Raw genomic sequence first — 17377 nt, forward strand, 5'->3', positions numbered from 1 at the left:
TCAATCAATAATGAAAATAATTGTTAGTTCTGGCACTAAAGAGTCCAAATATACAGAAACATAACACTCATACAAAGTAGGTTACTTCTAAATGCATCCCACCGCTAAATTGTCTATACAGTACGTAGGCTACATTACCGAAAGAACAAGATAGAATGAAAACTGTGAGCAGAAATAGTTCATTTGTCTTGTAAAAGCCAGAGTTTTCATTTATTTTAAACTTCATAAATTCATTAACAGCATGGTTGTGTTTTTAGTCAGTGGTATTAGAATGTCATTTGTGAAGTCATGTTGAGAGATGCTTTTGGGTAACAGTCGGTTTTTCTGATTCTTTGCAGTGATCCTGTGAATCAGTGAAATAGTACAGAAGATTATTAACAAATGATTATCAGTAAATATATGCAGATATCAACAATCATATCAAATACAACAAAATAAAAAGCATTTTTAACAGATTTACTCACTCAAACATTTAGGCCTACTATAGAGCTTGTTTCTTTAACTGTGAAAACCACTGCCATGTTTTCTGGGACTTCTGTGTTATCAAAGACTTTTGGAGAGGGATACACATTACTTGAAGATATTTTTTAAAATGTGTAATACCACTAGAGCGTAAGATAATATATTTTGAGTTTACAAGAGGTGAGAAGCACCATTATAGTAGGCAAGTGAAAAATCACCATTTCTTTTGCCGCCATCTGTCCCATATCCCCAGTTTCCCATTGGGAAAAATGGTAACACCCCATAAGTCGGACTTGATTTTCATATTGTGTCAAGTTGTTAAGAAAAGATAATTCCCTTATTTTTTCTTTTTCCTTTTCTCTCTCCCTGTGTGTCTGTGTGTGTGTGTGCGTGTGTGTGTGTGTGTACTTCTCAAAAGCACTATTTTGAGATCTGTGACAAACATGAATACATGGCCTACAGTATTTCAAATACATCTCATAGATATGTTTGTTTGATAGGGCCTACTGAATACTAATACAAAATAAATGCCAAAATAAACAAACAAACAAAAAACAAACAAACCAACAGCTTGTTTCTCTAAGCGTATGACAGTAGTGAACATATCTTGCATCTATTACAGCACTGACTTTCCTCCCTTAATTAAGTCCTCAGTACACACCTGTGGCCACTTAAACAACAACAACAACAAAACCATAAAACTGCTGTTATGATACTATTAAACTTTGGCGATAGAATCCGAAGATTTGTTTGTTGTTGTTTTTTTAACTTAAGTGTTGGTTTCTTTCGGTGCAGCCAAACTTTTTTTTCTCTCTCCCTGACAGATGGGTGTAACAGCTGAGATGAAGTAAAGCGCGGCCACTCCTGGTTTACAGCCTCAGTAAGAAACCAGGCAGCGGCCCATGTGACTTCTGACGTTTGAGCAGAGTCCTACTAAAAAGAATGTGAGGGAATGATCCTGCTGCTCACCAAGCGGATCCACGGTGGCTTCCTGACGTCCGCTTTAAGGAAGTCCTGAAAAGTTAGCCTGCTTGCTTACCGACTGACTTTTTTTTCTTCCTTCTTTCTGTAATCCCGTAGACTGACTCGTGATGTCTGACGAACACACGGAGGGACAAGAGGTAGGCTAATTCATTTATCCCAACAAAAAAAAAAAAAAACAATCTCTCAATGCATTCCTTTGTGTGTGGTTCAACTTGTTTCTTTTTTGGAGCCAACTTTCTTCCCCCACCGCTTTGCTCAGTTTATGCTTTTTGGCTTGCCTCGGTCTGTAGCGGTGCAAACTTTGCCCAGACTTTGTCAAGTTTTCCTGCCTCAGCTTGCTTTCCTCTGCCATTCTGAACGCAAAGGTTTATTTCTCAGTGTGCACCGCGGCGGTCACACTGCAGCCTTTAATTACCGTTTGCAAATTATTGTCTTGGACACACTTGAATCAATTAAAAGTCCGCTATATAAGCTCATAATTGCGTTGCCTGTTAGCCAAAAGAGAAATAAGCGTGTAATTCCCTGTATTTGTGGATGGGAGACGACACACATTAAAAGTCCAAGTCATTTCCTATAGAAATATTACAGTGACACCACCGCAGAGTATAAATAGCAATACCATAAACAGGGACAACGTCACCATAGTCTTAGGGGTGATATAGAGGCTGGTATTAATTAACTCGCATACCCAGTTTGCACCACTGTCTTGTTATAATCCGTGTACAATAACTGAATAATACATATGCAGTGGGCCTTTATCACCAATGCAATCTAACCCCCATTATTAGGCTACCTGTTGCAGCTCCACTGTGGCTCTTTCCATTTATTGTCTCAAGCTGACTGTCTCATAATTGATTTTTCTTGGCTCCTGGACTATGGGAGAAAAGTGACAGCAAACAAAGTTTTGATCATTAAGACAGTTGTTTATGTAATCTTAGGAGATGTTGACAAAAGGGTACTGACAGTTTGGTGACAGTCTCCCACCGCACAGAAAATTCTAATGAAAACAAATGACATGTCATTGAAATGGACGATTTTTCAGGTTTTATGGAGCAGATCACTTGGGATGCTTGGCAGTATACTTTAAACCATATTTTCATTTTCTTTTACATTATCTGACCACACTACTATCACTATAGTTTACATGTCTCCTATAAGTGAGCTCCTTCTGTTGCTTTAAGAGCTTGAAGTCACAGTATAATTGCTGGTTTTAGTTGTACTTTGTTTTATGCCCTCCAGAAGGAACGTAGAGTTCCCAAAGCTTTTGTGGGCCTACTGCTGCCTCACGAGTACACTTATTTAAAAAATCCACTGATGTTAATATAGCAGGCTTTTGCCAGAATATAGGGGTAGTTGACATTACCTCTCTCCGTCCTCCTCCAACCCCCCCCTCCTTTCTCCGTGACTCATGTGGGTGTTGGGCTGAAATAGTTTGGTGTAGTTTTACATTCCTTATATAGCCTCTGAGGAGTGAGGAGAGGCTAGGGCTTGCCTGTGTCACAGACAGTGCCGGGTGGGGGGGGGTTAGGGTTTGCCAACAGAGAGGGAATCTGCTTGTCCTAGCTTTCTGACTCCATAGCTTTCTCCTAGGTTTGGGCTACCAGCCGGCCCTTAAGGACAAGGTAAGTTTTTGTGGTGGCATCTTGGGCAGCTAGTTGTGTGTCATGAGGAGTGATGATACCCCTTGTAATGTTGGGGAGGAAGAGCTGGAGCTGGAGTTGGGGTGCAGGTACATAAGTCAGTGGTACGGCTGTAACTCTCTTGGCAAGTGACACAGCCCTACATCTCAAGTTGCTTTTAGCTCTTAAAATTGCCAACTTATGTTGTGCCATGCCATCCTGTGTCAATAAAAAGGTCTGGTGAAGTTTCTTTTCTGACACAGATTATGTGAAATATTCTAAAATGTCAAGGCAAGTTTGTATGTTGTAGGGAAGTAGGCCGGTGCTTCATTATAATTTAGGTTAATGATGGAATTATGACATTATTACAATGAGTCGCTTGTACTCATAACTGTTGAATGTCGCTACTGTTGTACTACTTGATGTCTAGTAGACTGATGATGGCAATGGTTTCTGTCATTTGCATGGCAGTACGTTGGGTTACATTCTGAATTGGGCCTCTTTTTGAATGCTCACCTCAGATTATGACGCAAGGGAGAGTAACCTAATACTCTGTATGTGAAATAATGCAGTAATGTCATAGGCTAGCAGATGTTCTGCTATTTTATCATGGAGTATATTGTGTAAATAGCCTAATTAAAACGGTCAAGTTGATGATTTCTACCAAAAGATGCATGTAATCGGTCATTGTAATTTGGTAATTCCTAAAACATTCTTAAAAAAGACGTTAGATTAAGTTGACATGGTTTAAAAGAGAGAAAGACAGAGATTGTGTGTGTATGTGTGTTTGTGTGGTCTGTCATGGGCTACTTATGGAGACACATTTCCAATTTAGGATCAGTTCATTGGGGATGGCCTGTCCAACTGCGGACAAAAGTTATGAGAGAAAGAAGATTTTTTTTGGTTATTGGGTACGTTTAGGGTTAGGAGAGCACTGGTGATAGTTAGGGTTAGGGTAAGTCTCCAGGAAATGAATGAAAGTCTATGTAATGTCCGCAAGTGTGACCATGGCCTGATATGCCTGTGTGTGTGTGTGTGTGTGCTAGGTAAAATTGTAGACCGGGACCAGGAGTCAGTCTGCATGGATGAAGCAGAAAAGGATGTGTAGCCTTGGAAACCTTTTCCTTTTAATTAAGACACTGTTTCCTCCTTTCTCTTTCTCCAGGCTATGAACTTATACTCTATAACCCTCTCCGGCCCAGCGCCTTGGGGCTTCAGGCTGCAGGGTGGCAAGGACTTCAGCATGCCCCTCACCGTGTCAAGGGTAAGAAAACTGTTTGCTACTGGAGTCAACTTTTTGTACTTCTCTGAGTTTGTGATCATTGATGTATTAACACCTTTGAGATCATTCTATAAAAGTCATTTTAATGTTCCCCAAGCTTCAATATAAAAGCCATGGCTTATTTACAAGAGTCTGTTAGTGTTCAAAACAATCTTGGTGACTTCCATAATGACCCTACTTGAGTGTATGCATTGCATCTTTTGTCAAGATGTTATCTGAAGTGGAGAAAAAGAAAATGGTTTTCAATAGCGTTCACATCCGTCATCCAGTTGGTCTTTAACGCCAAATGCCTTTACAACAACAGTGTTCACGAGTCACGAGGGGAGGGCCTAATTTATTTCAGAGTGCTTTTCACTAAAAGGCTGCTGCCTCTTCATCGAATGAATTTTCAAATACTCTATAAACTGCTGTTGCTGTTTAAGAGAGCAGCAATCCACTTTCCAGGCCTTATAAGTGCAGTGCTGCTTTGCCTGAGAAACACGCACACACACAGACTTGCAACCACACAGACGCATGCGCACACATGAAATCATTCCCACGTTGCTGCCAGCTATTGCGCACACAGAACTGGCACTCTTATTATGCACTAATTTTCCAATGGCATTGTTACATTGCTACTTTAGAGGCGGGAAGGATTTATACATTAATTTATGAGTTCATCAATTATTTGTCCAATATTTTAGTCCAATTCAATAGTTAATAGGCGATTTATACATGAGGCTGTCTTTGCAAGGTTGTTCCACATAGTGTCTGTCATTTAAGCACATGATTAACATTGTGCTTTATTTCAGTTCTTAATTCTTTTCTTAGCAGTTTAAAAAAAAGTCACATAAAGAAAAACCAAAAGATTCACTATTATGTGTTACTTTGATTAGTATGGCCTATAGAGTCTGCACTATGTTGTAAGCTGCATCACATTGAGGTGTGTGTGTGTAGAGCTGATGTAATCTTGTGGTGAGGGCAGCAGTTTGCTTTGTCAGTACATGTCTTGTATCTGCTCCGCTCCCTGGCAGGCATCGCAGTCAGAAACACAATGTTCCCCTTGGACTCATGACAAGAAAACATTTTCTTCCACCCATAAAAGACCAAACAGATGTGAAAAAACTCATTTGATGAACCCTAACCACCACCCCCAAAGAAACAAAAAAATGTTTGGGCGGGATATCGGTGTTGACTCAGTCTAGACAGGCAAGGCATACTGAATGAATGTCAGTGGGTGAGTCAATAGTAGGTGAATTTTCTTCAGTCAGTGCTGGAGGCCAGTTCCTCTACAATCCAGGTACATTACGCATGCTGATTTTTTCCCCCCACTTCCTTTCAGAAATATGGCTTACATGTTCTGTATTCCAAAGTTTCTCCCTACATTCTTATATTTTGGTAGACCCAAGATTTTCTGAGCAGCTTCATGTGAGATTGATAATGGCTCCCATTTGGGGGGGCAGCTACCAAGACTAGAGCCTTAACGACTGGTCAGTGGCTAATATCTGTGTCTAGTTCCTGCAGTTCACTAGGCCTCAGGGTACAGGAGTTATAAAGATATGACAGGCCTTCTCTCTTTGCCTCTCAGGCACTGTTAGCTCTCTCAATAGCCATAAAAGACTGGACAGTGAATCACAGTCGCTGAGGATGGAAACAGCCCAATAAGGGGATGTAAAGCTCAAAAGATATACAGTATCCCATAGCAACAGGAAGAAAAGTCAGGCCTGTACTCATTGGGCTTACATTGGATGAATTTAGTGGGTGGTCTTTCTTGACTGACTTGATGATGAGATAAGTATCTCAACCCAGGCAGTCTGACAAGAGATTACACATTCAAGAACATGTGGAGTGACGGGACAAAAGGCTCTGTAAGGCAATGAAAGGCAAAGAGATTGCAATTTATAACTCCTGACAGATCAATGAGTTTGAAGGGTTGTTTTTGTGTGTGTGTAAAGATTAGATGACAATTTGTGTTGTTTGTGGACGAGCTTGTTCAGAGTTCATGGTTATTTTGTTCATTTCAGTTTGGTCATATTGGTATATAGATTGTGGCTTCACTGTAAATGGGGATTTAGATAGTCTTGTATTGATTTGGAAAGGTGTGGGGCTGTGCCTTGTTATTTGTGCATGTGAGAGCTGGAATATAGGTTTCCACGCTCTATGAATGCTCTTGTTTCCTTCCTCCTCTGTCTGCGAGCCTGGAAAGCTATGCTTTCTCAGCATTCCTGGGATTTTTCTCGTATCCACCCTGTGGCTGCCAACAGACAATCCTCTTGTCTCCTTTCTGTGTCTAATATGTCTTCCACACTCACTTTTCTCATCTGTACAATGGACTCCCCCCAATCTCAAAGGAATACTTTTCCAGTGAGATCAGAGGAAGACAGACTAAGCCAAGACAAACTGTGAAGTCACTTTGAAAGGAAAAATAACATTTTGACCTGAACTATAATATACACCCATTTAATGGCAGGAACAAAACAGCTTGTAAGCTGCATTTTACTCTTGTTAATATTAAAATCCCTTTACTTTTGCCCATTTGGAAGCAGCTGAGATTTAGTAATTGTAGTTGTCTTAGCCTTATTTTAGTGTATGTATAAAAACAAACCTAATGACCCCTCACTATTCCATTAAGGACAAGAAAATAAAACCTTTTTTTTCCTTAAAGGACCAGTGTGTAGAATTTAGCTACACCTAGCAGAACAGGCTTGGCAGGAAAGGAATATAATATTCATATGTTTTAATTAGTGTATAATCACCTGAAAATAAGAATTGTGCCCTGTATGTCTCCATAGGTAGCAGGTTTTCTTCCACAGCCTGCTATGTTGCATTGCCATGTTTCCACAGTAGCCCAGAATAGACAATCCATATACTGGCTGTAGAGAGGGCCTTTTGCATTTATTGAATTTCTTGCACTTTTTGCAAGGTTTGTGGTCACCATAGGTTCTCGTACATGCTACATGGATAGGGGAAAGGTTGGGGTGTTCATTTGGTTGCAATCTGAAGCCTCACCGCTGGATGCCACTAAATTTAACATACTGGTCCTTTAATTGAAAGGTCATTACATCCCTTTCAAACCGACGATGATATTGGTCACAACCATATGTTAATTTACGTCATCCCAACCTGGGATGAACATATTTTGGATTCTATTTGTAAAATTACATTTATATTAGGTTTAGTGATTTAATGTTGGCATTTAATGAAGTACGGATGTTGGGATTTTTGATTAGAAAGAAGAAAATGGAAAAATTGAAGCAGCAACTAGATATCCTAACTTTTAGTCTAGTTTGGGTCAAGCTCCAAAAATAATGGATCCTACATTTCCCATAAATGTCACTCAGTAGCATTTCCGGTTACATCCTCCCTGCCTGTAAATGCCCATGTCTGCTAAACTCTACACATTTTGCAATGCGTGTAATTAGGGATGTAACAAATAATATTATCTTGACTTGATTAGTTGCTTTGTCTATATAATGCCAGAAAATGGTGAAAAATATTGTTCACCATTTCACACAGCTTTAGATGCAATCTAGTATGCCTTATTTTGTCTTGACCAACAGTCCACAACCCAAACATATTCAGTTTCATATCATGTAAGACTAAAGAAATCACAAAGTCTTCACATTTAAGAAGCTGGAACAAGAGATTCTTAGCATTTTTCTTTTTAAAACATGACTCAAAATGATGAATCAATTAGTTGTCAGTTAATTTTTCTGTCAATCAGCTAATTGATTAATCGACTCATGTTGCATCTCTACATACAGTATGTCCCGACTACTTGACTAGAGCAGAGCAACTGAAACTTAACTTCATATAATACTCACGTTACTCATGATTTTGTGTAAGTCTGTGGTCTTGCAGTAAAGTTTCTGGAGCTACGTTGTTGAACGTAAGTCTCTGTGAACTCTAAAGGATTAACTGACAGCTGTCTCATATGAACAGGTCAAACATGGGTTAAACGCACATCCAGTAAGCCCACGTCATACGAGCTCTGAAAATCTTGAGGCAGTCTCTTGAGTTGTTGTGAGTTCGATCCTGTTTCCTTTACCCTTTGCTAACCAACCTTTTCGCCAACTTTCTTTTTAAAATTTCCCAAGACTTTCTGTGACCTTGAGAAACACGAATGTCAGGTAAAATAACAAACACCATATCTCTGCCTCCACATATCTGCCCTAACATCCTGTTTCAACAGGAAAAGCATAACATTTCGGAAGCAAGATGTTGTTAAATTGTGGTTCTAGTTGAGTCACCGTCTGGGGCAACGCCACAACTCTTCTGATGAGTTTCTCTGTATATCTGTCCCAGATCCTGTGCCACTGCAAAACCATAAACATTATGATACCATAACGCAGAGCCTCCTGAGCACCATCTGGTTTGCATCGACAAACACATGCCACACCACAGAAATCAAATGTTAGGAGGAAATTACAGATGATGTCATGTCAATAAGCAAGCAGGGAGATTTGTGAATGTCTCTCCAGCACTACAGCTGGATGTGCCATTGAGTCTTATATTCTTGTTTTCCTCTGTGTGTTTCTCTGTGTCCATCTGTTGCTTGATCACTAGTATACTCTTACATACACACACACCTACACACACACACACACACACACACACACACACACACACACACACACACACACACACACACACACACACACACACACACACACACACACACACACACACACACACACACACACAACCAGTGGGAAAAGAGGCCTTGTTAGAGGTGTGAATTAATAATTCAGTTCTTACTGATAGATTGCCCGCAGGGGGCATTTCTTTTGTGGCTAGTTGTCTTATGTTGTGATCAGACCAGCAGTGTTTAAAGGTGAGTTAATGCTAGGTGTTCCACTGCAGTCATTACAGGGGGACCACATACTTCCAGGTTTGGTTTTCCATTTCTCAGAGGGATATTTATGGCATTGCATCAGCTGTGCTGTGTGAGTGATGTAAGGACAGACTGTCTCTCGGCCCCCAAATAGCCGTGGAAAGAATAAAAGTGAGCTGGTGGAGAGTTACATAGCCAGTATATATCTACAGCTGTAGATAAACTCCAGTGCATTATTAGTTTCCCCAAAAACAAGAGTAGCCAGCACAAAGCCAGTATAGGGCCCTGGCTCACCTGTAGGATCAGTCAAGGGAAACACTTGAAATGTGAATTCAAGACGTTTGAAAGGTTTGCTAAGGCTTTGAAATTTGATATCATACCAAAACAGCTCTGCTGCTGTGCTCTGCCAAAAAGCCTTGAAACAGGCTACTAACAGGCTCACCCTGCGATTATGAATAGCTTCAGGTTCATTAATGCCATGCCATTAGTTTGAGACGAGCCCCATTCATATATGTACAAAATAATTTATGATATGATCTGTTCATTTGTTACATGCCCCAGGAAAAATAAGCCATGAAGCCATTTTTGTGGTTTTACTGCTACATGTCAGATCATACACCATCATATTAGATCCCTGGTTGTTGTGTGGTACGGTGTGTTGAATTCTGGAACATGTTTTCCAGTGTCCTTCGCCGTATTGACAAACTGCTGGGGGGGTTTAGGGTTTCCGTCTGCCCCCTACCAACCAAAGGTCTGAGCACAGCAACTTTAACGGCTGCCTTCTCAAGTGAGGGAGCAGCTGCATTCTGAACCTGAGCCAGGAGCACAGGTGTCTGTGTCCATCAATATCTCAACACACACACACACGCACATACAGTTTCATTTTTATAATTAAACATATTTCCAATGCAGCGATTCATATTAAGACCAGGCATTGGTATTACATAAAAAAGGCAACACAGCTAAATAAATGATAAGATTCCAATCAATGAAAAAAAAAAGAATGTGCATTGAATAGGAATGGCACAGGAAAGAAGTATTGAACATGCAGTAAAAAGCACTGAACCAAGAATTAGAATTAGCTGGTCATTGTGTGTGGCTATTACTCCTTACACTCTTTTTAAAAAGGGTTAGTCATCTGTGAATGCAACATTTGTTACTAAGCTGTCCTGCAAGAACCATTTCATGATGGGTAGAGGGAAAAAGCTCTCCTAAGACCTTTGCAACAAGATTATTGAGCAATATAATATAGGGATGGCACAATTTACAGACTAATTTCTCATCTCCTAAATGTTCCCATAAGCACCCTTGGGGGCCATAAAGTGGAAGAAGCATCACTCCATCATCAACTGGGCATGCACAGGAGCTCCTCACAAGATTGCTGACTGGAAACTAAGAACATTAGTCAGAAGAGTAGCCCAAGATCCAAGGACTACTTGAAAAGAACTCCAGAAAGACCTGGAAGGAGAAGACACAATTGTCCCAAAGAACAGGCACTCCATCATCATGGTTTTCATGCACGATCAACCCGTAAATCTCCATTACTGAAGCAAAGACATGTTAAAGCTTGTTTGAACTTTGTTACACATTTATAGAAGTCTGTAAATTATGGGAAGAATGAGGTGTGGTCAAATAATAATAATGCAATAATACTATATTATTAATACTATTACTATAGTATACGACTACTACTAGTACTACTCTTGCCATGTTTGGAGGAGAAATGTCTCTGCATATGACCCTAAAAATACCATACATACAGTGAAGTTCGGACATAGAAGCATTATGGTATGGGGCTGTTTCTGCTCTCATGGTCCTGGCAGAATACAAGTTGTTGAAGGGAAGATGAATGAACTGTCATGGCAACAATCCAAAACTTCCTGCAAAGGAGACTCTCAACTGGTTCCAGGGAAAGAAAATAAAGGTTTGGGAATGGGTCAGTCAATCACCCGACTTGAACGCAATAGAGCAATTGCGGAAGGAATTGAAGATAAAGATTCACCGGCAAGCCCCCTGGACCCCTCAACATTTGAAGTCTGTCTGCTCAGAAGAATGGGCCTAAATCCCCCCCAGACACTGTGAGAAATTAGTTTCAGGAAGTGTCTTGAAGCTAACAATGCAAACAAAGGCTTTTCCACTAAGTATTAACTGCATTTCAGTTAGTGTGTTCAATACTATTTTCCTGTGTCATTCCAATTTAATGCAAATAACTTTTTTATTGATATGAATGTTATGATTTCTCCAGCTGTGTTACCCTTATTGAGTTATTACCAAGTTCCTGTCTTTAAGTATGTGGATGAAAACCTTTCTTCCAAAAAATATTCCCTCATTTGTTGTTTTTATGATGGTAACGGACAGTGCTAAAACACAGATGCTATATATATATAAATATATATATATTAAAAAAAAAAAAATCAGTGAGCTTTTGCACTCCGTATATAAGTATCTGCATTTTGTTAACTTCCTCCACTCAGAATACAGTGTGACCCGTCTGTATTTTTAATGTTATTTTATCAAAAGTAGAATAATGTTGTTCCTGTCCATAGGCCCAAAGTCCCTCCCCACTCTATCTTCTGCTAGCTTTCATTCATTGTAAATGTAATTCTCATAAAGAGCATCTTATTCTTTCTGAAGAGATGACACCTGGGGTTTTCTGTTTATATTCTCAGCTATATGAGATACTCATGTAGCTGAGAAGATCAGTACTGCCGAGTAACATGGAAAAACTCTCATTATAATAAAGATTTTTTAAATACTCCTGCAGCTCCCTTGAGGCTTTTACTGTGCTGCTTTGGCAAAGACTCATGGGATATTTTGTTGCTGATCGCTACCAAAATAATGGTTTAATTTTGGGAAAATGACGACGTACTCAGGTTTTACAAGGCAGTTTAGTAGTAAAAAGGGTGGGGGTCTCTGTCATGAACTCCAGTGGCAGTATGCTGGGTTGTGCCCCTTTTCAGAATATGTCACAACTGTCAATGTCATAGTTGTTTTTTTTCACAGTGTACACTGTTTAAACTCTTTGAAGTTCTTTGCTTAACTTGAGAAATTATTTATTTCTTAACCCCTCTAATTGCTTCCAGTGAGTGCAAATCAAAGGCAATTAAAGTGATGTCTGAACTTGGCTGTAAAATAAGTGTAGCTTGGATTGCCTGTGAGGAATGCATTTCTTCCTATTTTTAGCTTTGCCATGTTTTGATTCAAGGCAGGCTTGAACTTCGTTATCTTTGCGGGGTGCAGCGCACTTTTTCAGCCTGAGCTGTCATCAGTTCAGAGCATATTACCTCCCCGCTTGCACTAGTGTTTATGTTTAATGTGCAGAATCAAAGCGGCATGTGTGATAGCTTAGCTGAACATGGCAGAAAACTATTGATTGAACTGCTGAGTCCTCCGTGCTTTTGATGAGCTAACATTTGCAGGGATCCATGACATCAGAGAGTAATCCTAATAGGTTTTTTGCCAGCCAACCTGGCACTCGCTCACTTATCTGATGCTGAACACTTTGTACTCCAGTTATCTGAGAATTTGACACAAGTTTCATGTTTCATTAAGCTGCATGGGCAAGCTGACTAAGCCCTTACTAAACATGTGTTGGCACCTCCACTCTGTCTTAGTGATTTTAGAGGACATGGCAGATGTTGTATGTGATTGACTACCTATAGACTATGTAATTTTCTTCCTGTTGTAACAAGACCCATGGCTCTTACTCAGTACGTCTGCAGTATGCGTGACACCCCAAGAAGATGATGTCATTCTTTTTCTGGTGAATACGGTCAATGACTTACCTCTCTGGATGGGGGGGGGGAAGTAGGGTTGTTCCAGTAAATTATGTGACTATTTGTAACATATGGTCCCTGTCTGCAGCTTTGCTTTCATCGTTTTAGGTCACATCTGCAGTAAATCATGTGCTGATGACTGATGACATCATGATGACCTATAATGCCTGTTCCTGATAGTGTTGAGTGAAATATCTTGGCTGGCTTGTCAGATCCAGACACGCAGACTCCTCGAGCTGATTATTAAGTGTTGTTAACAGACATCACTTAACTGAAAGTCAACCGAACATGACTTTTTGTGTGTTTAGATTTCCTGCATTTTCTGGGAAGTGTCTCTTGTGGTGGATTAACTGCTGATATATCAACTAACTATATTTGAAATGTGCACTTTTCACTCTGGTTTCAAATATGCTGTGAGATATGATTTGTCCAATGGGATTACAAAACAAATATGACATGTAGTCAGTTTTAAAAATGTACATTTGTATTCAGTTTATATAATCCTTGAAAGAATTGGGAATGAGATGAAGTTAAATATTGCAGAATTATTATGTTCATATGTGTCAGTGTGGCCAGTGAAATTAATATGGAAAGGTACACTTCTACAGTCTGTATGTTTGTTCTTTTTTAGCTTCTGTTGTCTCCTGTGAAAGCCTCTTACTTTTCCCTGTTTTGTCTCCTCCAGCTGACTCCAGGCGGAAAGGCAGCTCAGGCTGGTGTTGGGGTGGGAGACTGGGTGGTGTCCATCTGCGACACCAACGCAGAGGACATGACCCACGTTGAGGCACAGAACAAGATCAGAGCAGCAACAGACACCCTCTCCCTCACTCTCAGCAAGTAAGTCATTTGGCAATGTATGACGCAACAAAAGAGTCCATGATCGCTCACTTTCCATTTTATCTCGGTCAAACACAGTGGCATAAATCACCACAAAACAGTACCCACTTTCATTCTTACTCTGGAGAGATGAGATACCCATGTGTCCTTGAAATGTGTCCTAATATGACAGATAGTTGCAAAGTACATTGGTACCATTTAAAGTTATCTTTGCACAAATCCCATTATTTTACTTCCCCTAAGGCTCAAATCAGTTTTAGACTTACACAAAAGCTTAAATATCATTTTACTCATAACTCACTAGTAAAGGTTGTCAAATAAAGAATTATTTCTATTGGTTTCTTTGCTATTTCAGTAGTCAGCAAGATATCTCAGTCTAACAGGTATTTAGCAAAAAGTTAAGTAGCGAACCAAAAACCTGATTAGGTGATTTAGGTTCAGATATTGCAATCAGTCATTTGTAAAGCACTTTATGCTTTTGTTCATTACTCTAGGATCAGAAAAAAACATTCTTCCTTAATTCCTTATCCAACCTGTGTGTGTTGTGTGCAAATAGCACACACCCTTTTCCACCCACACAGGCTCTGTGTATTTGTATATAGTATTTGTATATTTTCAACTTATTCAGTGCTGTTTTCCTGTAAATGTTTGGCAGAGTCTTGCTGGCATAGACTCGCTGATGAAAATTACATATTAAATGCATTGTACAATCAACAACTGAATTCAGAAGACAAATTAAAGTATGCAAAATATGATAGGCCTACATAGGTTGCATGAAAGCAGCTGGACACAGTTAATTAACACAGTTATTATAACGTAGTGGTCATAAGATTTCCAAAGCTGAAATATCCTCAGGATTTAGGTTTCACTGGTTGTATTTTGATGCAGGTTGAAAACCGTGATTTATAAAATTAACTCCCTCTGAATATTTTCTTGCAGTAATATTCTGCTATTATCGTCCTAAAGAGCAGGAGCAGGAGTGAGTACTTTGCACTCAGCAGCAGTTATACTGTTTCAGGTGGATATACTGCTCTTTGTTCTGTTGAAATAAACAGAACAAAAAGCATCCATGGGTACCTCACATTATGCCTCTGCTTTATAATACAATTAATAGTACAATACTCTTTCTTCAGGTTAAAACACTTTGTTGTATTTTTATTTTGCTTGAGTTACTTTAATTAATTCTCAGTAACCTTCCTACAAGCAGCACTCATACCTTCTCACATAACTCCTGCCAGAAATTCCTGAAGTATCTCTGTAAAGTACAAGCCAAATGTATTCATTTCCTGCCCCAAGAAAGACACAGTGTAACCATTCAAGAACATAAGGATTTGAGAAAATGAGAAGGTATTGACTTGTTAAGTAATAACGATGAGCCTCGCTGCTGTCATGGGACTCATTTTGATTTTGTGGTACTCATAAGCATCCAGGTTGTGATCACAGCTACTTTTCACATCTAGTTGACTTTGTTGTTGCCTGCCAAGAGACTCAACTGTTGCGTTCCGACAAATCTTCTTTGTTCGCTTAGTTTGCTGAGAGTCAGAACAGCCGCAGGTCATTTATATTACTTTCCACATGAAAGCAGAGCCAGAGCTTAAATGAATAGTTTCACATTTAGACATCCTGGTGGGTATTTGCTGCATATTGTTTCAAATATGCCAAACTACTCTCATATTCATACCACGTAGAAGATTTTTCTCCGAAGAGACTCTTTAGATCCACTTGGTCCACCAGTTTATGTTTCTCAACTGAAGGACTGCTGAGCACAGCAGGTAATTGCGATACTGACCTCAATATTTGGACTATATCTGTTTTATTAATTAACAAAATAAAGTAAAAGAAGGAAAAGTTGACTTAGTTTATTGATTTAGTTTGAAAGAAGTGAGAAAACTCTGAAAGACAGAGGGGGAAAAAACAAGAGGAAGCGAGGGAAAGGTGGGTGGAGGAGGAGCAGAGTTGAGTGTTATACTTGGCAGGATCAAAGGCAGCTTTTTTCGGTGGGAAGTAAGATGCCAAAGCTCTGAAGACGACAACCACTACTGTAATCTTGTGTGTAATATGTAGTTTAATGTTACTAAATATTGCAGCAGGTTATTATGCCTTGAGATGACGAGCGTAGTGCCTCTGGTTGAGACATATATATATATATATATATATATATATATATATATATATATATATATATATATATATATATATATATATATATATATATATATATATATATATATATATATATATATATATAAAACACCAGCTTCTTTATTAGCAAAGAGCTGCAATTTCAGTTTTCCGTAAAGCCAGCAAGATGCATAGTTGATGTTGCATGTGCCCTTTTTTTCCCTTCAGAACAGGTCACACACTGTACTATGACCTACTTCATGCCTTAAAAGGAGTGTGTGCATGCACAGTGTGAGGCGGTGACAGCAGTAGACTCATATGGGCGTGAGCGGGAAAAAAAGGAAGAGACAGTGATAGTCTTGACCACCTTGTGGAGAGGGCATAAGAGCAAAGAAAAGTGGCGTCATGATCTCTGCAGAGGAGTTTATGATCGTACATCTGCATCATACATGAGCCAGATGACTTTTAATGAACTCAGACTTGGGGATTGATTATTGATATTGGTTATTTAGATGTAGCCAGGAACAAATGGATCCAGCACTTTAAATCGACAGATTTTGATTCAGGGAAACTTGGGATGAGATGATTTTACGAGGCTTGCTTGCTTGTTGTACCTGGCAGGTATTACAATCCAAAACATTAAAATGAACTATGTATACTGTATATTCACAGTTTTTTCTTTCCACTTCACACAAGTGTGTCGCAGAACATGCTGCGGTAGAAAAAAATCCTCTTTTGCACATTTATGTGGACTTCAGAGCAGTGAAGTTGTTGTTATTTTTGCTGAGGTCAATGTTTTTATTGGTCAAATGCTGTGAGAGTTGTTTTTCCTTTTGTAAGTTTCTCCCTTGTAGAAGAAAATGACATTAATCACTGTGGGTTTGTGGATGGAATTCTATTCAAAACAGAAATTGATGTGAAAAGTGTTACGGATAGGTCAATTTAATGTTAAAAAATGATTTCTTTGTTTCTCTTTATCTCCCAGGGAGTGGTGTAATGTTTTGATTGATCTGTAATAAGCCAGCATGTTTACTTAACATCAGCAATACTTCTCCTGCACTCTGTGTGGTTTGCATCTTCTGTTTCTCATCTCCTTGTCAAGTCCAGCTATTGTAAACATTTCACATTCTTCTACTCTTTTTTTTTTTTTTTACCCATGACTCTCTCTCCATGAATCCTCAGTCTCCCCTCTTCATCTCACACTCTCCTATTGTTATTGTAGTGTAAGACAAGCAAATATTGTTTTCCTGAATCACTTCCCAGAGAGGAGAATTTATTTATTCTTATCTTGGCTGCCATCCACTGTTTCTTTTATGTCAAGAGAGGAGGACAGCTGCACGGTGATGAGATACGGTCTATTGTTTGGTTTAGTGCCTCATTTTGTTCAACACCAATGATCATTGCGTGTCTTTTTTTATGAGGATGGTTTGAGGCTTTATCCAGAGCCATTTTTATAGGGAGAGAAATCAAACGGACAATAGAT

The 17377-nt window shown here is 39.3% G+C and overlaps 1 protein-coding gene across 1 annotated transcript in view; it reads left to right on the forward strand.

The window, feature by feature from the left end:
* Positions 1–1344: 1344 nt before the first annotated feature.
* The window catches only part of pdlim7 (PDZ and LIM domain 7), a 35053-nt gene continuing 19020 nt past the window's right edge, over positions 1345–17377 (forward strand). The window contains exons 1-3 of the mRNA XM_062425275.1: positions 1345–1583; positions 4231–4329; positions 13622–13773. Of these exons, the coding sequence (XP_062281259.1) occupies positions 1554–1583; positions 4231–4329; positions 13622–13773 (281 nt within the window). The 5' untranslated portion in view covers positions 1345–1553. The remainder of the gene's footprint in view (positions 1584–4230; positions 4330–13621; positions 13774–17377) is intronic.

Source organism: Scomber scombrus, chromosome 9 (genome assembly GCF_963691925.1).
Source record: "Scomber scombrus chromosome 9, fScoSco1.1, whole genome shotgun sequence".
Lineage (NCBI taxonomy): Eukaryota > Metazoa > Chordata > Actinopteri > Scombriformes > Scombridae > Scomber > Scomber scombrus.